The following is a 21,287-nucleotide window of genomic DNA, read 5'->3' as shown; positions in this document are numbered from 1 at the left end:
GAATTAACAAACTTCCTGAATTCTTGCTTTTTTTAAATTTTTTCCCTCTCCATCTGCTGACCCGGGAGGAATGAGTACGGCGGGCCTCCTACTGAAGCCCCTGCCCGGAGCCCTGTGGGTGCAGTCAGTTCCCCATGTTTGGGGACGGGAGAAGGAATCTCTCAGAGCACCCTCTGCGTGGGCACCGCTCCAGTTTAGTAGTGAGAGGCCAGAAAAACCAAATTCCGGGGGGGCGTTGGGGGGTGTGAGGACCAAGCTCTGCCGCCCTCAGGCCCCGCGGCGGGAGGGGCGCGGGGCGCGCTGCCCTCGGGGCCGCCTCAGCGGGCGGGACGTGGCGGGGACGCACCCGCGGGGCTCGGCCTGAGGACGGACGGCTCTGCCCCAGCTGCCCCATGGCCGTGCCCGTATTCTGCAACTCCTGCCTCTGCGAACCCCGCAACCCCACGCCGCCGTTCAGCCTCACCAGCTGCGGCCACGTTTTCTGTGAGATTTGCCTGAAGAAAGGTAATGGCTGCTGGGGCGCGCCCGGCGGGGCGGGCTGTGCTGGCGTGCACACATCCGCCCTAAACAGTGGTATTTCTGACCCGATGTGGAAACAAAGACAGCTCTGAGCACTTTTTCGAATGTTACTGATAACCCTTTCCAATCCTTGCTACTGATTTGCTTCAAACAGTAAAACCTGTGTGCGTCTACCTCCAGGTGGATGTGGCTTTGAGAGCAAGCCTTGGGCACCGGCAATGGAGGCTTCAATAAAACTGGATTCTGGATGCTTATGATCCATAATTTTGTAAAACCCTAATAGATGGCACTCTCTTCTGGCTAATGTGGGAAAAGGAATGATTTTTCTTTAGTGAAAGAGCAATTTAAAAACCGTAGGGTTTTTTTAGGGTAGGTTTTGGAAGTAGTAGCTTTAATAAGTTTTAAGGCTCAGTATTGTTCCTGAAAAGTTTCAGCAGCATGAGGGAAAGTTGGAGGTGATGTTTTGAAGCTCTTGTGTTATGTATAATTCCAGAACCATATTTTGGGACTCCTGTGATGTTCTCGGACGAAGATATGTGGGAAAGAGAGGAATAATGCAATTGTTTTTCCAAAGAAAGAAAAAGGCAGCAGACAAATATCAATGTTTTTCCCTTTGAGATCATGCTAAATGCCCTGGTTTTTGTAAGGGCACACAGAAGAAATGATCAATCTGTATTTCAGAATTAAAAACTTTTGACTAGACGTTTTCACAGGCTTGCTCTTGAGGATAGAGAATCATAAAATGTAGCTTCTAAATACAGCTTGCAGGCTCCTAGAACCTGAACATCTCTCCCTGCTGCTCTTAATAGCATTTGGCAGAAAAACACCTGCGAGACCGCATATCTTTTTGCTGTGAATTCAATATTAATGACAATACAAGTTTTAAAATGTATTTAAAGATGTTTATAAATATTGATCCTTAGAATCTTTAGAAGTAGCTAGTAAAATTACCAATTATAAATATTGAAATAATATGTATTTGCTATAAATATTTTCTAATATATTTGCAAATAAAGAGACAGTTTAAAAGTTTTAAAAAGTGATTTTATTGTTTTTTCACTGGAGGGTTAAAATTATTAATTGGACATTTTTGTTTCATATATTTTCTTGGGAGAACCAGACTGTGTCCCAGTCTAAAAAGCCACATATCAGGTTGACTGTAAGTCATTAGTGCACTTAAGCATGCATTTAATTAAACCAGGCAAATAGTCCTATTTAAATCAAGGGAACTAAAAGTCACCTGCATTTTGTGACACTAATGATATTCATGAAATCATTTACATGAGTGCTTATTTGCAGGAGTAAGACCTGATGACATTCACACACATTTTTCCTGTGCAACTCTGTGTAATGGTTATAGAATGAAATTCTTCATTCATGTTTATTCATACTTCTTGTTTAACCTGCAGATTTCTTCCACAAGCTCCAGAGGTTTAGGCATCACATTCTATTTACAATGTATTCGATATCTATTCAGTTTGATGTATATTTTAAATGTGTCTTTACCTTACAGGCAAAAAGGATGAATGTTTGATCTGTAGAACTGCTTGTCGTACATTAGTCCTTTCAAAACAGGTAAATCAAGCTTTAGTTTTGTTGCATTACATTAATCTGTGGTTTGCTTAACAGCTAAACTATTTGCATTACAAAATGCTTCCTTTTTTTTTTGCCAGCTGTGACATGAATATTTGCTGATAGTAGTTGCTAAACTTACATATGTACGTGCCAGACAGCTCAGCTTTTTGTTGTTTATGTTCCTTCAAATTAAAACCTGTGGAGACTCTTTAGGTTTTCAGGTTCTGCTGGACTGTAAATCATTCTAAACTTTTCAAGAAATGTTACTGGTTACTGTGTAACATCAGTGACTACTATCAAAATGTGAAAAATGTTTATTGATTTTGGCATTTGTACATCACAGAAGATGAACTGTAGTAAATTATTTCATGTAATGGACTGAATTGAAAACCTGCATGATGGCTCAGCAATGTTTTCAAGTGGATTAGGTTTTTTTTCCCCTGTTTTCTCTTAAGCTTTACTATTTTCCTTGTGGCTGTGTGATTAAGAAAGGATCTGAAATATTATTGGGAATTCTTGTTATTCACTGGAGAATTAAGAGCTTTTAATTCCCTTTCTTGATAAACCACTAGGAATATTTAATTTTGCCATTTCTCCCAGGAGCAATCTTCTCTTTAGCTGATAAATAGGTTGTGAAAAAATTTATATTTTTGTAGACTGATGCCTACCTAAGAGACAATGCCTTGTAAGGATAAAAGAGAAACACTTAAAACATTTAATAAAATTCAATACAGTTAAACATGAAGGCCTTCTAGGAATCTTGCATGCTGAAGAAGACAGTGCTACTAAAATAAAATTACAACAAAACAACAAAATGCAATTATAATACAAAGGAACAGTGCACACAGTAATCAAATACAAAAACAATCAAAAAGCCCTTCATAAAAATTCTAAAGGGCATATTTTAATATGCTTTCAATATCAACCTATTGTTGCTGCAAACTTTGTTATTAATTTCCATCAAACAATAATTTAAGTTTTCAGGTGCCTCTGAGGGTCATCTTGTCCAACACCTTGCTCAAAACAATCCAATTTTTAAGTTAAATCAGTCTTAAGTTGCAGTAATTCAGCAGAACTTGATCATTTACTTCAAAAAAGCAGAAGGAATTTGTAAATGCAATAACTGGGATACTAACAAAAATATTAGATGTTTCATTAGAACCTGCCACTGCTCTGGAGGGCTGGAAGGAAGCAAATTACCATATTCTTTAAAAAAGACATTAATGATGATTGCTTAGCCTTGATTAAGAACAGATAAAATGATTGGAATGATAATTAAAGATGCATATAAAAAAGTCATGGCTCCATAATTCAGGAACCTTAGTGGAAATATACCTGGTAAGCTTTATGAGCTTGATGCTATGGAAGAATTCCCAATGAGGAGGAGGTCCTATAAATGTGTTAGAACTCCTAATTAAGTTGTATGTTGGGGTAATCAACATGTACACATTAAATATTCTCATCTTTGCAGTAATGCATTCTTGTCACCTTTATGTCTTCCTTCTATGTCTCATGATCCCCACTCGCTTTTCCCCAGAGGGTGGTTAAGTGTTATGCTAAATCAGAATCTGTTCAGTATTTCAGAATATCATATTAACATCTGCTACTCCTCCATGCAACAGATAAAATACAAACAGTGTTGTACAAACCTTTATTTGAAAGAGTTTTTACATCAGCATGAAGCTGGTTGGGTTTTATTTTTTTCAAATCTGATAGGTACTTAAACCAAGGTCATTGCATTGATAGAACCCTAAATAGGAGCATAGGAGCTTGGCTCCTATGAATACATTTCATTTAAAGAAGCTAAATGTATTTTTATAAATATATGAAGTTTTCTAGATGGAATATTATTGTCTTGTTTGTATTTTCTTTGTATAAATACCATAGGTAGGTTAACTGTGCTGTCTGTCTGCTTTTCTCTTTCTCCATGTGTCAGTTGGAAATTTTTGAATGCTTTGGCTAATGTCAACCAAATTCAAAAGTTCAGAGGAAGTCTCAAAAGCAATTAATTACCTCCTGTGAGTTCTGTAAAGATTAGTAGCTGGGGAAAGCAAGGAAAAAACTGCTTTTCCTTGCTTTCCTCTGGTGAGAGGGGTGCAGGTACAACTCATCAGTAATCAGAAAAGCATTGGCAGCTGCAAGCACAGCTCTGCAGTGAGCAAACAGTGCAGACCATCAGGTGAATTGCTGCACAAGACATCACAGTAGCTTATGTCACAATATGGGAAACAGAAGATACAAATCCATTGCAAATCCAGGTTAATTTAGCTTCTCAATTATTTTTCATACATAAGACGCTCCCTTTTCCTTTATAATTAAAAAGATATCATTTAAGCACACATTGAAAATAGGTTTTGGAATTGTTATTGAATTGTTATTGAATCTTGGATATTTGACTTTATGCTAGTGTTAAGATATTTTTGGTGTAGCTAAAAATACTGTCTTTTTAGATGTTTGTGCATTTCAAACTGGAGCAAAGCCTAATCTTTTTTCAATGCACTATTTTTAATTAAAGTGACTGCACTTACCCTTCTGCTTTCTTAGTATCCCAGAAAACTTATGCTTCATTCACCGGTGGCCTAGTTCTTATTTCTTTTGATAATTCACCTTCTAAAATTCTTCTATTTTTTTAAAGCTTTTTGAGATTTTTAGTACTTCTGGGAGTGATTTAGATTTTGCCTACAGCAGTTTCAGTTCTTTTTTACTGGATTTTGAAAGGTGGTTCCTTACATAAGGGCTGCCTTCTTTCTGGGACAGCCTTCTCCTATCGTCTGAGTATGCCAGCATTATTTTTGCTTTTTTAATTCAAATTTGGGCTAATTGTAAACATGTCTTTTCTTGCACATTTACAATACATCAAAGAGAACCTTCCAGTTTACAGGTAGATTTTTTTTCCTGAGATTCATTGTTTTTGAAAGCTGTTTAACTATTCTAATGTAGTACTGTAACTAATATAACTGTTTTGGGGTTGTATTTTCTTTGTTTTTCTTATGAGCAGATTAGGAATGTGTGTATTCTGGATTAAAGTAAGACTTAAATACACTACTTTGTAGATTTGGATAGATGTTCAAATGTCACTATTATTCTGAAATTCATTTTGTATTTTGCAGCAATGCTTTCCTTGCCATAAGTAATAAATATATTTTTATTACAATGATGGCTTAGGTGTAGAGCACTTACTCAACATTTTTTAAGAGCACAGGTGGCAATTTGTGAGGCCACATCATGATCTCTGATTAAAAGACACAAGTCATAAAATACTTTAAAAATTCAGCAACTACTTTAGGGCTCTTTCCTTATTCTAGGATAATATTCTGCTGCCCAGTGGGTGGGAGAGACAAAGGGATCCCAGTCAGCACTAGAACTGTTCTGAAAAAGGACTTTGAAACAAAACTGGTTTATAAAATGCATCCAGGTGGCTGGGAATGGTGAGAACCAAAAGGGGCTGCCAGAAACCTGGCTGTTGGTCTGAATGCAATGCCTCTTCCATGGGCCACAGCATCCTCCTTGAATGTCCTCGGGACACTGGTACTACCTGAATCTCAATAAGTATGTATGTGTGTAGTATATTTAAACAAAAGCCCAATGCTTTCCAGATGGTTGATAAGGCCATTAAAGAACACTGGGCTTGTTTTCAATTTCTGCATTATCCTACCCTGATCTGTCAATTTTTTTAATCTATATACATCAGTCAATTTAAGAAACACTTTACAAAAGACTTTATTTAATATAACTTGCTAATAAAAATCCTAACCTTGGTATACTTTCCTTTCTTCATAGACAAATCCTGATATTCAATCACTGTTCATGGGAGTAGATGTGTTATGCAAGAAATATTCAAAAGAAATATCACAGGTGAATCTGCCTTAAAACTTTTTAACTCTATAAAGTAATCAACAGCTCCTACTGATTTTTATGTGAATGGGAGAAGTATATGAATGAATGTTTGAAAATGAATGTTTGCTCATTACCATTTTTACTTCCTTAATTCTACAGTTTCAAAGTTCTTAAGAAGACATAAATTATTCATTATGGTCACTGCTTATGTTTTCAAACTCTCTCTAAGGACCACTAGTCTGGTTATTTTAATGGTGTAAAATCACTTTCAATGCAATGCAATGAAAAATTAGATCTGCCAGAAGCTTAAACATGCCCAGATAGTGTGCCTTAATTATAACAATAAAAAATTACACAGTGAAAACCTGAGCTGGCTACAGTCCTGAGCTGCTTGTGCTCTTTCTCCCTTTTCCTTTTTTTTTGTTTTTTTAATCAAAACAGGTCTCTTTTTTTTCCCCAGATAGATGTAGTAAATGATTCCAAGGTCAATTTCCTCCTGCTTTGTAAATTCAGATAGGGTTCCTTTCTTCAGGCTTAGTTTCCAGTCAAAAACTTCAGTAGCTGTCTGGGTTAAATGAGTGCATACAAGCTCCCATTTCCTGCTCATTTTCTGCATCTCTTCAGCTTGGCGTTGGCACTTCTTGTCCCTGTGCATTTCGGCAGCAGTTTCAGCCGCTCCAGCAGTACATTCTCCCTGGGCCCAGCTGCAGCCTTTGTTGTCTGTTCTCATCTCCTTGGGATGGGACTTGCTGATCTTTGGGTGAGCTTCCTGATCCAGCAGAACAGTGACCCAGGGAATATTGCCAGTTTTCTCCTGCAATGGTCATGGATTCACATTTGCTCTATCCGAGGCTTCACAGGCTTTTCCAGAGCTGAGCTTGGCCCCTTTCTTGAGCAGGGCTTCTCCTCAGATGCAGAGGTAACACAAGGTAAACATGAAGCTTTCCTCCATCCTTCCATATCCACTTTTTAACAGCAGGATCAGCAATTACTCTGTAAACTGAACAAATGCAGGGAACCACACCTCCAATCACATGGGAATGCAAACTTCCATGATGTGCCAAAGGAAGGTAGAAGAGGGCTCAATCTCTAAAGGCTGAGGTAGGTTGCCTGTAGCCTGAGATAACCTGTTGGGAACATACTGAAGCATAATGAAGGCATTGAGGTATGTTCAGAACTTGTCCCAGCATCAAAAGACATCTAATCTCTTATCTAATCTTATATCTTGCCACAACAGTGGGTGCTTTGGAAAGCATGAGAGCAGAGCTGGCATGTAGTGATACATCTCCAGAAGAGCCTCCCAGCTTTCAGAAACTCATGACATAGGGATTTCTCAAGGTGGGGTTGGTCCTCTGCATTCAGATGCTTGTGGTGTATATTTTCCCCCGCATAATTGTCAGGTTGTTTCCTGCATTTTAGCTTCTGTCTCATACTGTGGAAGGGAGGCCCACAGGTTGTTCACTGCATGGTGATGGTTTCATTTTTCAGGTTTTAACCTGTTAGTTTCATTTGATACTCTTGAATCCCATTCTGGAGGAAAAGGTGTCCATTCCCATGCACTACATCTGTGCTAATCATTAGTTTTAGATTGCTAATGCATCCCTTCTTCAATGATCTTTTTTTCAGCCATGAAGATTCATATTCTATGTGGTCCTTCTTTTACTGAAGCTCTTGCATACCTCTGATTAATCTGAACTATTTTCAAAACTACTCTATCCTTTCTGAGATGTTAAGCAGAGTCAGGATAGAGTAACATGCATTTTTTAAAGGGGAACGATGATGTCCCCTATTCTGTTTTAAATGACTGGTAAGATCTGATTTACTTTTTGACCGGTACTGAGCACTAAACTGACAATCAGGTTTCTCCTAGACCCAAGAACTCATTTCTGAGTGAGGGGAGGCAGCTCAAAGCCATCTCTTTCTGAGGGTTATTTCCTCCATCAGCTCTTCCAAAGACATGTCTGATCCTTTGATGGGAACCTCCCGGGTTCTTCCACAGGGAATAAACAGTAACCATTTAAGTTGGATACTTCTCTGTGGGTTTATATTCTCAGTGTTTCTTCTTGGTTGTCTCTATTCCTTCACATTTTCTGGCAGTTTTCTTACACATGAGAAGAAAGATGTATTAGAAGTTATTGCCTATGGTAATTTGTTCCTCAAGCTCTTGTCTTGCCTTCCTTGTCATTTTTACTTTTAACCTGTCATGGTTTATGATCCTCATTTGGACACAAGAAGTACTTACACATCACCAGACAGTGTGTCTAACAACTATTTTTTAATTAACAGGGTATTTTTACGGGGCATATTATAATTGCCAGTAGGACAGATTACTTTTTATGTTGCCATTAATTGTATGTGTTTGCTTAGCACTAATGAATAAGAAACACTGCAGCTAAACTGGCTTTCTAATGTCTTTACCTTTTTATTGAACACAGTGTTAAAATATAACTTCAGTGAAATAAATCTAGCAACTCTAGTGTAGGTGATATTGGATTAAATGAACATTAAAAGACTTCCTCTATCTGTGATGATAACTTAGAATGTTTTGGGGGTTTTTTGGAGAGGATTTAAAGAAGATACGTTAACTGCCTATTAAAATACAAAAATCTTTGAATACTGTGAAGTAGTTCTTTTCTGTCACTTCTTTGCTGTGGTGCGTAAATGTAATTATGTGACGCTTGATATAACTGTATTTATTTTTAGGTTTCAGAATTTCAAGAAAAACATCGTAAGCATTTATTAGCATACCACAAACAAAAGGTAACTCTAATTGTGATTTTCTTGGGTTTTGTTTATGTTTGCCTTGTTACTTTGGTTTATTTTTAGAAATTATATTAATCTTTTATCAGAATACTTAGAATAATTTGTCAGGATTGACTAGTTTCTGTCATTATAAATACCAGTTTTTAAATGTTTAAAGTCTGTGAGGGCTGTATTAATTCTGGTGACTATTTTTAATGCAATATTCTAGTTGTGAGGTGATTAAGATTAAATGGAGAATCAAAGAACAGGGCGGAAAGAAACCAATTCACTGTATGGAGGGGAATGTGAAAGAGGTGGGGAGAGATAGGTGCTAAAAGATAAGCCCAGAGGGAAAGAAGACTAGGGCTGGCAAAATAAATGAGAAGCTTGAGCAATGGGGAGCAAGACTAAGGGCTAATACCCTGGATTTGGGATAGCTCAGTGAGAAGAAGGACAGAATTAATTATTCTGTGGAGAACAGGTACTGCATTTGTGACTCTGCTTCTTCCTTTGTAAGCTGGAAGGCAGATTTCTTTTTCATTTTTCAGCTACTTCTAAATATTTGATAAAATAGTTGGATGTTTCTTTCATTTCTAAGGACATGGAATATTGCTTAAAGCTACTTGGCAGTATTGGTGACTTGACCCCTGAGTGGGTGCTCCGTGTATGAAATGACAGAGAAAAGCTCATGTAGCTGCCCAGGTGGCCATTTCATGTGTGAGGAGAGTTTCTGGTATGATTGTCATGGATAGAAAGCTTGGAGAATTTGGTGCTCTGTGGCCCATTCTTCCCTCTTCTCCATGAATGCATTTTGGGATCAGTCATAGTGTACTGTGGTGTGTGTAGTTCTTTTAGGGTGCTGTCCTTCTGCTTTCAAAGCCAGGTCAGGGAGGAATCCTGATTTTATCCCCTTTCTAATCTATTGCACCAACTCCAGATGGTAAAACTGAAACCTGTAGACGAAGCAAAATAAATCTCTTAATAGAATTCAGCATAAATAGAGATGTTATCTCCAAAGAATCTGTGGAGAGTTTTGATACTTTTTAATGGTAATTTTCTAAGTTATTTACTGTTGAGACATTCACTCAAGAGTGTTTGTAAAGTATTCAGGGATGGTACTTGACCTAAGGAAGGTGTTCGGGTGACAGTACCAAAACAGTTGAAAATATAGTCGATTGCTGCTTCAATGACACACTGTTTCAGGTGGGTTTGTTGTTGTTTTCCTCATTCTGTGTATTGTTAGTATGCTAAAACTGCTTGCATTGGATCAGGGTCGGGAGAGGCTGGTTGTATTAAACACCATTCCAGTTTCTCATGGCTGTCTTGTTTCAGGTCCCCTTCCTTATTTCTAGTTTGTCATCCCTGTCACTGTCAACCAACAAGGTCTCATTGTCATCATTAAACTGCTTTGTTGCTGTTTTTGTGAATTGTGCAGATATTGGGGTGCAAGTGATGGTGGGCACTTGCTGTCCATGTTCCTGTCAGGTCTAGATGGCCTGTTTATGCTAGGATCCCAAAATATTGAAAATCAAATAGTTACCTTCTTTAAGGTACTTTGGTCTTAAAATTACCCAGTCCTACAGAGCGACAGGGTAAAAGTACATTCTTCCTGACCGGTCACTTTCTTAATCAAACCTAGCTCTCATTAGGAAGAAGAAAACAGAAGAATACCAAAAACCAGACCTTACATTAATTATAATATGTCTTCAATCTTTTTTGCGGAGTTTTACATCTGCAAAAAGAGCATAGTGTCTCCCACAAACAGTATGATTTTATAGATCAGGTAATTTTATTAAAGGACTCAAATAATAGTGTGAGAAGCATGAAAAGTTAACAAGCAAACTCATAATTTGCCTTCAAATGAAAATATTAGCAGTGTGAAGGATTAAGGTCACATAATGGAAATTAAGGATAAAATATAGATGCAGTATTGAGGCTGTTGAGTAAATTTTTACATCCTTCATAAAATATAATATATGTTCACATAATGAAAGACTGTAAAAAATACACATACTAGGGAGCTGACCTAATGTTCTTGACCTTAATATTCTTCAATTTTGCCAGCTCATAACATTCTTTAATGGAGATACTTTTGGTTGTGTCTCTAACATAGCAGGAAATACTTTTCACTTAAGCTTATTACAAATAGGTAACTGCAGTGAACTGAATACATTTCAAATCTGAAATGAGAAATATGGGAACATGGCATTTTCTACATTTATTGGTAGCTTTTCCAGGTAACTCCATATTAATCATATCATAGGTTTTATATCAGATATGGAAAATAGGAAGCAAAAGAAAAGAAAATTGTTTTTAAGCACTTTTCACAGTATTAATTTATCCAGTATTACCAGCATACTTAACAAAAGGTAATCAAACTAAGTCTTTAACTGCCAAAAAGAAGCATATCTCTTCCAGACTGACTGTTTAATGGATCCATAACACAGCCATAACAGCTCCAATAAATCTGGAATAGCAATGATGTCTTAAGATTAAAAGCAATAGAAAGCAGCCTTTCAACATTTTAGAATACTAGTCGGATGAAAATGAAGCTGTATATCACACAAATAGATTTTGTTTAAATCTATGATTATCTCACAGATAGCAAAGCTGGAAGAGTCTCTCAAGAAAGTAACACAACAAGTGCAACAGATACAATGGTAAGAGGTTTAATGCAGCAAAAGTAAATGTAATCAGACAACACTAAGTTTAATGGATAAAACAATAAAAATTTCATGCTTTGTGTTCTTTATTTTTACAGAAGTAAATGAATAGTGATTTCTGACATCAGATCCATTTTATTCACATTAATCAATCCTGTCACAAAAAAGTCCTTTTATTTTAAAATTCAACTCAGTAGTTAACTCAGAAATTAACTTTTCATCAAGTCTGTCATATAGATACTCCATTTTAAATTTTTGTTTGCAATTACATAACCACTTTTGTGTATTTTGCAATGGACTTTCTAGCAGCAGCCTGAAAGTGCTATGATACCCTTCCTGGTATCTTAGCCCATTTACAAAGTTACCAGAATTTTGTAACATGGTTCTCATCTTTTATTTTTCTAGTAAAAATTAACTTCTTGTCTCATCTTGAATGAGTGTTTTTTCTTAAATGTTTCAAAGTGGTAGCCAAGAGGTTGCTTATCCTTATCCCCCTGTTTAATGACTGATACACCTTAATCTTTTCATCTTATTTCCAACATAGAGCCAAAAGTGTTACTGAAATCTCATTAATAAGCCAGTTCATGAAACCAGCACTTTAATTGCACAAATTTGTTGATCTTTATTCTTTTTTTGTGTTTTTTTTTTTTAGTACAGACTTTCCCTTGACTCTAAAATGCACATAATACTGTATTGTGCTCTCTTAGACTGCCTGGTGCAAGGTAACAGAAAGAAAAAACAGTATAAAGGAAACTCTGTATGTGGTGGATTATTGCAGTTTAAATATTTTTATTCACTGCCTCCATTTTCTTGTCTGCATCTCAAATAAATAGCATCTTGGTTCTATCAAATACAGAGTTCTTGCTGAATTTTAGAATTTTTTTTGAGTTCTACCAAGAGTAGAGTCCTAGGGCCTCTCCTTGCTTCCCCAGTAAACATATTCCTCCTATTTATGGTTCTTGTCAAAGGTACCAGTTTTACAAAGCTATTGATGAATATCATGAAGGCACCAACATTTCTTTTCATAACTAGATTTTTCAAGTTTGGCAAATGTATAATTTCATGAAATGAAATTAATTTTGGGCTTGGCTATAGTTAATAGTTGTATTTTACCATCTTTTGTTCCCTGAAGTACCTTGCCATAATGTTGTGCTAAACTGATATTGTTGGGTATGTAATGAGTGCTGCAGATACTATGGTATAAAGAGAAAGTTCATAGCTTATAAAATAAATTCTTTTTTTGCTTCATGGCAAATAGTGTCGTGTTAAAACCAGCTACTGATGGATAAAATGCTTTGATTTTATACTTTATTGACTAGTTAGACATGTGAAGTAATCAAACCAGCTTTCAATTTATATCTGTTGGTTCTTCTTTCCTCTTTAGTATGAAACCTCCTGAAAAAACTACACCACTTCCATTTTCCAGTACAAGCAGAAATCCATTTTCCAGTAAGAATTGTTGGTTTAAGATATTAACTATGAAATACCTGTCACTGGACATAGCTATGTTCTAATATTAAATTTCTTAATGACTTCAGTTCCTTCAAGAAAACAGAATGTTTATTCTTCATATTCTCTTCATTCTAGTCGTCCTTCCACTTCTGAAACGTAGGTACAAATTTGTTAATTTTCAATGAAAATCTTAACTAATATTTTGTACAGAAAGTAACTTTTTTTGTTGTGAGTTTAAAATATTTTCTGGGTTTGTGTTTTGTTTTTGCAAACTGTTCAAATATGAAAGAACTGAGGAAGGTCTTATCTATCCAAGTGTACATAACAGTTGTATGGATTGTGGTCACTGGAAAGAAATCTAAGGCATGATGCACCTTATTCCAAAGAATTTCTGGATGAATGGCTAGATAGATAGATTAGTGAGACACTCTCCATTTACCATAAGGAAGAACTAAATTTATTGTACAGACACCTTATATATACACTGTAGTTGTCTCAAGCTAGATGGGATGAACCAGTCCAGTAAGGCTCATTTAATTTTAAGTAAAATGAATTTACAGCTTGCTCAAGCTAAAATGTTTCTATGCCTTTGACTGTGACTTTCTTTTCTACAAAAAAGTAGAGTTTCAGAGTGCCCTTGTTGTGGATACAAATGACAAATACATAACTATGCATATTTATTCAGACAAATGGAAGAATAACAACACTAATCATAAAATAACTTTCTCTATGAATGTCTAAACCAAAGCTCAGAATCAATGAATAGATTTTTCTTACTGCTAGTGAGTTTTGGAATAAGTCCTAAATACTTCTATGTGTTATGCATTATGTATTATGCTTTTCCATTAGTAGTCAAATTTAACATTAGAATCTGACATAATTTTAGACTTTATAATGAAAATGTTATTTTTATTACAATGTCATACTTATTTTGACCTTCTTGCAAGGATGGAGGCAATGGAGATTGATCCTGTACCTTCACCAGTGAGGAAAGTAAGTGGTTTTTTTTAATATATGTTTATGTGTAGTTACATATATTCTTTGGATTTCTCCTGCTCTGTTAATGCTGCAGAAAATAGGATTCTCCCCCCATCCTATTCAAAACAATTCTAATGTGCGTGCTGATTTCAGATATGCTTGATGCAGGGTAGAAGTCAGATGCTCCCCAAAAGAAACCAAAAGGAAATAAATCACAACATTAATTTCTGGAATTATATTCTCCACATGCCATATACAGGCTTTTAAACTTGTGGTGCCAAATTAAATGGCAAATTCTTAAAATCTCAATACTACAAAAATGTCAGTGGTCTGAAAGCGCCGTTTAGACTCTGATACCTGAGTAGGGAATTGCAAGTTTTGAATGATATTGCTAACACGAGAATGAAGGCAGGAGCTTTTCACAGTGTTGGTATCCTGGTTAGAAGAGGTAACATCCAGGCACAGATGCTAGCTTGCAAATGGAATCTCAGCACAGAAAACAGTGGGAGTGCCTGATCTGTTTCTTATCTGAGTGTGACCGATTAGAATAAAAATACACTTACTCCCCCCCCAATCTTTAAAAATAGTAACTTAATTCTTAGCTTTTGCATTTTAGTGCTACGAACAAAACTGACAATAGGAAGTTCCAGAAATCTGCAGGCTCTTCAGACCTCAAAAATACAACACTATTGCTTAAAATGTCTTAATAATTAATATACTTATTAACGTGTGGTTAATGACTTTCCATTAATTTAGCTTGAGACACCAACTGGTCCAACAAGATTATCAGTAATAACTCCACCACAGGATGGACGTATGGGTGAGTAAAAGTTAACTTTGTAACTGAATAAAATTTCTGTTACATTAAGAGGATGAATAAATTAAAATCCATCCATTAGCAATTTACTGAAAAAATCTGAATTGTGTTGAGGTGTAAGGAATTTACCACGTGGACTTCAATCCAGCAGTTGGGAAATGGTTAAATTGAAGTGTGAGATGTTTTCCTAGTACTTACCTCTTCTGTTCAGTAAATGATTACTTGTAACCAAACTGATTTTTGCCAAGTCAACAGTTGCAAAGAAAATTTTGTAACTCTATGTAAGATTGAACAAAACAGGAAAACTTGCAATATACATTGTTGACCCTCTGTTAAGCTTCATAATTTTTTCTGTGGTTAACAGAGAGTAACATTGCCCACAATGTCATATTAAACATCACATGAAGAAAAGGGGGGAAACTAAAGGGAAGTTAAAAAAAATACTGAGTAACAAAAGTGAGGTAGTTGAGATCAACTTCAGAAAGGTGATTTTTTTTTCACCCTATCACTGTAATAAGGTATAAGACATCTTACTTGCCACTACGTTCTTTCATTCCTTCATACCCTGAGCTTGAGTAACACTCAGATGTAAATAAGACATGAGTAACAGCCTACTGAAATTGGTGCAGTCTCTTGAGAACTGTTTGTTTGTGAGGAGTTTCCCAGAATTCCTAATGCTTTGCAGGTCTACTATTCATGTATCTCTGTCATTCTTGGTTTTACATTCAGCATGTTTCTGCAGCAGTCCATGCTCAGACAGGCTTTCACCTGGCTTCAGCAATTCATAGACTCCATCTCCAGCCGCATAAAGAGCTTTTAGCACTGTTATGTTTTTACATGGTGTAAATGTCCCAAAACAAAGACAAATGCAACTGTAGTGCAATTTCAATGAAGGAGGAAAAATTGCTTTTTCTATGCTTTCTGATTTATAGCTCAGACTCTTTCTAAATGCATGCTTGCCTATAAATTTAGGCATAACAAGATAAAGAGAGCTGAGGTTAACTGTTTTTTTATTGTGTCTAAATATAAATAGATATTTATTAGATAGTAAAATTATATGTAGAACAGTTATGTGTTCAGCACATTTCAGAAACATCCCATAAAGTTTTGCAGTGGACAATGCTGAGGGAATCAAAGTTTATGTGCAAAAGTAAGGGCAAGTGGAAACAATGATTTAATGGTGCACTAAAAACTTCCTTCTCAGAGGTGGATGGGATAAAAAAAGATTAGCTGAAGAACTGGAGCACTTCAGCACAGCTGTCCTGATAGCCTAGTAATAGTCTAATAAATGAAAGAAGGTGAAAGAAACCAACACGTGTTTAACTGGAACAAGATTTGCAGGGGTGGTGTAATATGTTGGTTTTGTGTCAGCTGAGCTCTCTCATTGACTGTTGTAATTGTGCACCGTTTTTAGTTCTTGAATGAACCAATCATTAATTTGTCCCAAATCATGCAATTAAACTACTGATCTTTGTTTTCAAAGTTATCTCTTAAGTAAAATGAGTAGTTCATGTTGCTCCTGTTTTCAAAAACAGGTAGTGTATCCTACAGAAGTTCTCAGACATCTCTAATAATGCCAAGTCAAAATATTGGAGCAGCGTCTACAAGGTAATTCAGTATTTTTTCAAGAGGTTACCATCTCCTATAAGAGACTGAAATTTCCGCTCTGTCCTGTATTAATCTGTATGTTTAAAGGTTATATTCTAGATCTGAGGAAGTGTTACTGTGCAGCCTGGCTATCACCTATGTGAATGTGTTTGGTTTTGGTGAAAAGTTCTATCTGGAAATCACGTTTTACAAAAATATGCAGATATAATCTGAGCTTCTGTAGCTGTTGATCTCTATGGTCATGGTACTTCTATAAAAAGGGGTAATAATTTTATAATAAGGGAGTGCAACAATGTCTCTGCTGTATCATTCTTATAAAAATCAGAGATGAAAGCACAATATATGCACAGGGGCTGTTCTCTGAATAACCTAAACTTTTCATGCAGCCTGCAACAGGTGTTTCTGTTTTTTTCATTTAAACATTGAAAATGTCTCAAACTGTGAGGGTTATCAATAATATCAATAATTAACTGTAAATCGTTCCAGAAAAATTCAGCTCTTGTTCTTTATAATCATTAAGCCAAATATATCTTCCAAGCAGAAATTTAAAACATATGTAAGAAAGTACTTCTTTTTTTCCACCTCTGAATCCATAATTTGTTTTGTCAGTGTGCTTCTTGAAATACGTAAAAATCTTAAATAAGTAAAAAACTGTTAAGGAATTCATAGAGCACAATAATTTATGACATTTGCTTTTAAAATATTATCACAATTAATTGAAATAATTTTGGAGTCTTTTGTATTGTTATAGAAGTAGCCTCAAATCACATGCATGAATTAATTTCATTAACAGATCCACCCCTGTAAGATTGCCACACAGTGTATGTCCATCATCATCTGGATCCCAAAGCAGTCGAAGGGGGTCATGGGCTAGTTCTGATTTCAGAACCCCTCAGCTGTATCCATTTACATCACCTTCCCCACAGCTGCCTCTATCAAGGCAGCCAATCACCATCTCTGGACTTCTGCAAAGACAACAGCCAGGCAAGTATATTTATAAAATAACATTTAACAGTTCCTGAAAAATTTTGCACATAGCAGCCTAAATAAATTAACCAGCATAATAATGATATTTCAAAATTGAAAGTAGTCTCTCAGCAAAATATGAAAAATATTGGTGTTTATGATGGTATTTTGCCTTGGTCTTATGTGCAGCAGAGTATCTGCTGGGGAAATGTGTCCTTGCTTCACTTCAGAATGATATTTTAACAGAGATTTAAATCTGATAAAGTCAAAATTTTCTGTCTCAACTTCACATTTCTTAAAGATCTGCCTGTCAGGATATCCATGTAAATGTCCACAAATCACACTAAAAAGGGAGCTACTCCGGGGTATTATTTGTTGAGTGCAACATAAAACTAGCCACAGTAGCTGCATAGAAATCAGCCCAAGGGGGATGGATGTAGGTAGGAATTGCACTGGGGCACATTGATTAATAAAATCACAGAATCATAGACATACAATCATAGAACAGCCCTGGTCAGAAGGGACCTTGAGTGGTCCAGCCCTTTTTGGGAAAGAGAACCAGGATGAGGTTATGGAGCACCCTGCCATCACATCTTGCAAGCCAAATTCTCCTTATTGCAGAGTTTGCATCACAGGTGAAATACTTTTTTTAACTTATATTAAAAAGATAATTCATCTCTAAAGCACTTTTTACTCCATACTAATAAATGTGATCTTCCTGCACATCTCAAGCAGTTTTGAGTTCGTGAAACTAAAATAAAAATATTGTAAGACTTGAAGGCTTATAGCTTGTAAAAGCTTACATTGCGATTGTTTTAATTGTGAAATTTCTGGACAGTGATACAGTATGTGAAATAATGCATGAACCTGATAGGATCTCCAAATAATGTGGGAGAAATTAATGTTACAAAAAAAGTAGCTGTATTGAACTTTAGTAATAGATGTCATTTGGCTATATGATTGCAATGAATTGCAGTTCATATACAGAATAATGCGTTGGAGATTCACTTGTGCAGCTGAAATTGGAAAATGGCAAAAATGCTTTTATGGAAATACAGAGGAGCATATTTACATTCCTGAAAACAGCAATAGAAAAGTTTTCATCAAATTGTATGTGTTGTATTTTTAATTTTTGATAGTTTTGCTTTTCCTTATGCAAATTCCCCAACTAATTTACATGAATAAAGTTTTCTTTTAGTTCTACCAAGTTTTTTCTTCATTTGTACTTGTATTTTTATTCTAGGACCAACTAATTTTGGAGGACATTCAGCAGAGAGATGAGCAAACATCTGTGAATTGTTTTGGTTAAGGAACATCTGGAGAACCACTGCATAGTCTTTGGATATCAAAGTATTTGTAGCTTCTGTAACGTGACAAATTGGCATAAAACAGCTAGTTGTTCGGCATGAATACTGTATTTAAAACATCATCTTTGTTATTAACATCTACAGTAGTTTTAAATGGGAGTACAAAATCTTTTTGTTTTTTGAAATTCTGGCTTCAAATATATTGTATAAATAAAAGTCCTTTATTACCTAAGCGTTAAGGCAAAACATGATTGATTATATGTTGAATGAGCTTTTTTAGCTGTGAGTGCATTGAGCTGCAGGAGAACTCTGTAAATAATTGTGCCTGTACAGTATTAGAGATGGACTGCAGTCCTAAAAAAAAAGAAATTAATTTATGGATTTTTGATTACAGAATTCCAAAGTTTGGTTCTTACTCAAAACATCTCTCCTTGTTTGCACTCTTCAAAAGGGGTAAGTTTGGAGGGATATTATTTTCTAGGAGGCTCTGCCAAGCTCATAACACAGCATCTGTTCCACACTTGTGAAAGTTCACCATTTGATTTAGGTAGCAACAATTTCTCCCTAAAATGGAATGAAATGGGGGAACTGGGATGAAGAGACAAAACACAGAGAAGAGTACTTTTACTTTTGCCCAGGAGTAGCAACTGGAGACTCTGAATGAAGCGTGCCAGAATGCAGCCTTTTCTTTCTCAGAATCTCTTGAACTCACATGCCCACCATCACTGTGTATGTGGCAAAATTTTGGTATGACTGAGTCATCAAATGCCTTTGTTTTGTTTTACCTGAACTATTTTTAAGCATAATAAAACTAAAAGCTGCTGGGCTTTTTTTTGAGATAAAGTTCCCTGAATTTCTTTTGAGTTGAAATGTTTTACTTTTCACGTCACAAGTGGGTGGGAGAGAGAAAACACTGAAAGGTTCAGGAGTTGAGGTGAGAACTGGGAGAAGTCATTCACCAAATACCATCATGGGGAAAACAGACTCAACTTGAGGATATTAATTGAATTTACTACTAACAAAATCAGAGCAGGATAATGAGAAGTAAAACAAATCTTAAAAACACCTTCCCCCCACCCTTCCCTCCATCCCAGCTCTGCCTCCTCCCTGAGAAGGGCAGGGAGATGGGGAATGGAGGTTACAATCAATTCATCACATGTTTCTTCCACTGCTCAGGGAGAAGAGTCCTTGCCCTGTTCCAGCATGGGAATTTTCAACTTCACATTTGCCTTATGTCAGTGTATAACTGCCTTTACTTTTTTTTACTGTGGGAAAGTTGGTGTGTTTTCTCCTCCTCAGTATTCTTATACTTCAAAGTTTAACTGGGATCTCAAAGTCAGCTTCCTTCCAAGCAAACATCCAGTTGAAAGCATTAATATTTCAGTGCCACAGATGTGTTCAAATAAAGGTGTGTAGTGTAACTCTTAAAATTTTTCTACTCTCCTTTAGTTCCAGATGAGCTTGAATGGCTTGAAAAGTGAGGCTGGTAAAATATGATTGCCAGCTTTGACATTATTTGTGCTCCAATGGTTTTCTGTTTGTCTGGATCCCAAGAAGGGGTTCTCTCTATCTCTGCTTCATCACACTGCAGAGTCATCATCCAAGTCTGTGAAGTCATACTATAGCTTTTATAATTGCTGGAAGTTGCATTCTACAATCAGGTGGAATACTTGGGTTTCGTTAGTTTTGTTTCATCCCACCCCGCCAGCCCTCATCAGTTGCAGAATTCAGCTTCATGAAGCTGAAGATTTGTGTCTATAAATGGGCCTTGTCTGAAAGAATTCATGTAGGAAAGAGTCGTACGTGCTAGATGTACAACACTCACAGTAACAAAGAATTACGCTGTCACTCAGAGATGTGAATAAACATCCCCAGAGAGCTGGATGATTTCTGTTCCCTGCCCACCACAGTGGTTTTCTGCTTAAATTCAGTAACAATCTTCATGGTTCAGGTAGTCATCAGTTTACCTTTTCTGTAGTGAAAGCTGGACACAGGCAGACTTTGTTTTGTAGCTGTAGGCTGAGAACTTGGAACATCGCATCAATAAAGAAAAGTGTATATGAAAATGGATATTGATACTATTTTACTTCTGCTTTGGACTACTTAGTAGTGTCTGGTGGTATCTTCTACTTTACATGTATTACCTAATCTATTTGAGCCCGCAGAGTAATCCTGAAGAAAAAAAATCCAGCTACCTCATTTTCAGAAATATTACAGCTTTGAAATGCATTTTGAAGAGAAAACAATGTAGCTTAAGAAAGCAAAGGCACAGGAGCTATCCATGCTGAGCAGAAACACTTTTGAATGACACCCTCTTGCTTCCCAGTTCAGAAAAAACCGGAAAAAAATTAATGAACTGGATATAATATGAAATTTTTCAAAGTTTACATCTAAGTGGCTCTTACATAAAATAATAGGTAGGGAAAAGAATTTAAAAGGAGAAAGTTTGAGGAGTGTCATTTGCCAAGTTCAAGGCTTCGATCATTTGTTCAAAAAAGCTGAAAATACTAAATTCAGTATTTTAATCTTTAAGAAGAGGAGAAGGAAAAAAAACCGCAAGGTTTTTTCTATTTTCCATTAGGCACGGAATTTCCTGTATCACTCTCTTAGGCATTTGTCTTCACTGAAACTTTCTGGCTTTTGCGAGGAATTGGTCCTTCACATGCAAGGAAATTTGCAGTTCGCTGAGGATGCAGCAGAGGGTGCTGAGTTACCTCTAAACAAATTCACTCGTCACTGCTGTTTGGCTAAAGGGACTGAATCAGGAATGGCCTTTTCGGTATGGAATTTGTATGGAAAAGCTACAGGCGTTGAGAGGAAGAG

At 36.3% G+C, this 21,287-nt stretch overlaps 1 protein-coding gene across 2 annotated transcripts; it reads left to right on the top strand.

Moving 5' to 3' along the window:
- Positions 1-331: 331 nt before the first annotated feature.
- On the top strand, positions 332-19,352 carry RNF212 (ring finger protein 212). Of its 2 annotated transcripts, XM_048304509.1 has the most exons (12): positions 332-504; positions 2,033-2,094; positions 5,875-5,949; positions 8,635-8,691; positions 11,275-11,333; positions 12,721-12,785; positions 12,875-12,944; positions 13,736-13,781; positions 14,523-14,586; positions 16,119-16,191; positions 16,985-17,175; positions 18,401-19,352. In XM_048304509.1, the coding sequence occupies exons 1-12, from the start codon at positions 393-395 to the stop codon at positions 18,436-18,438; spliced, it is 912 nt and encodes a 303-aa protein (XP_048160466.1). In that variant the 5' UTR covers positions 332-392; the 3' UTR covers positions 18,439-19,352. The 2 variants fall into 2 exon arrangements, with proteins under 2 accessions (XP_048160466.1, XP_048160467.1); XM_048304510.1 differs by lacking the exon at positions 5,875-5,949.
- Positions 19,353-21,287: the final 1,935 nt, after the last annotated feature.

Source organism: Corvus hawaiiensis, chromosome 5 (genome assembly GCF_020740725.1).
Source record: "Corvus hawaiiensis isolate bCorHaw1 chromosome 5, bCorHaw1.pri.cur, whole genome shotgun sequence".
In the NCBI taxonomy this organism is placed as follows: domain Eukaryota; kingdom Metazoa; phylum Chordata; class Aves; order Passeriformes; family Corvidae; genus Corvus; species Corvus hawaiiensis.
Note: the sequence above shows the minus strand (reverse complement) of the source record. Positions and strands in the feature narration are given on the sequence as shown.

Coding starts and splice junctions, on each gene's coding strand:
- RNF212 (XM_048304509.1), top strand. CDS start 393: ATGGCCGTGCCCGTATTCTGCAACTCCTGCCTCTGCGAACCCCGCAAC. Junction 5,950..8,634: donor ATTCAAAAGAAATATCACAG/GTGAATCTGCCT, acceptor ATTTATTTTTAG/GTTTCAGAATTTCAAGAAAA. Junction 12,786..12,874: donor AAGCAGAAATCCATTTTCCA/GTAAGAATTGTT, acceptor TAATGACTTCAG/TTCCTTCAAGAAAACAGAAT.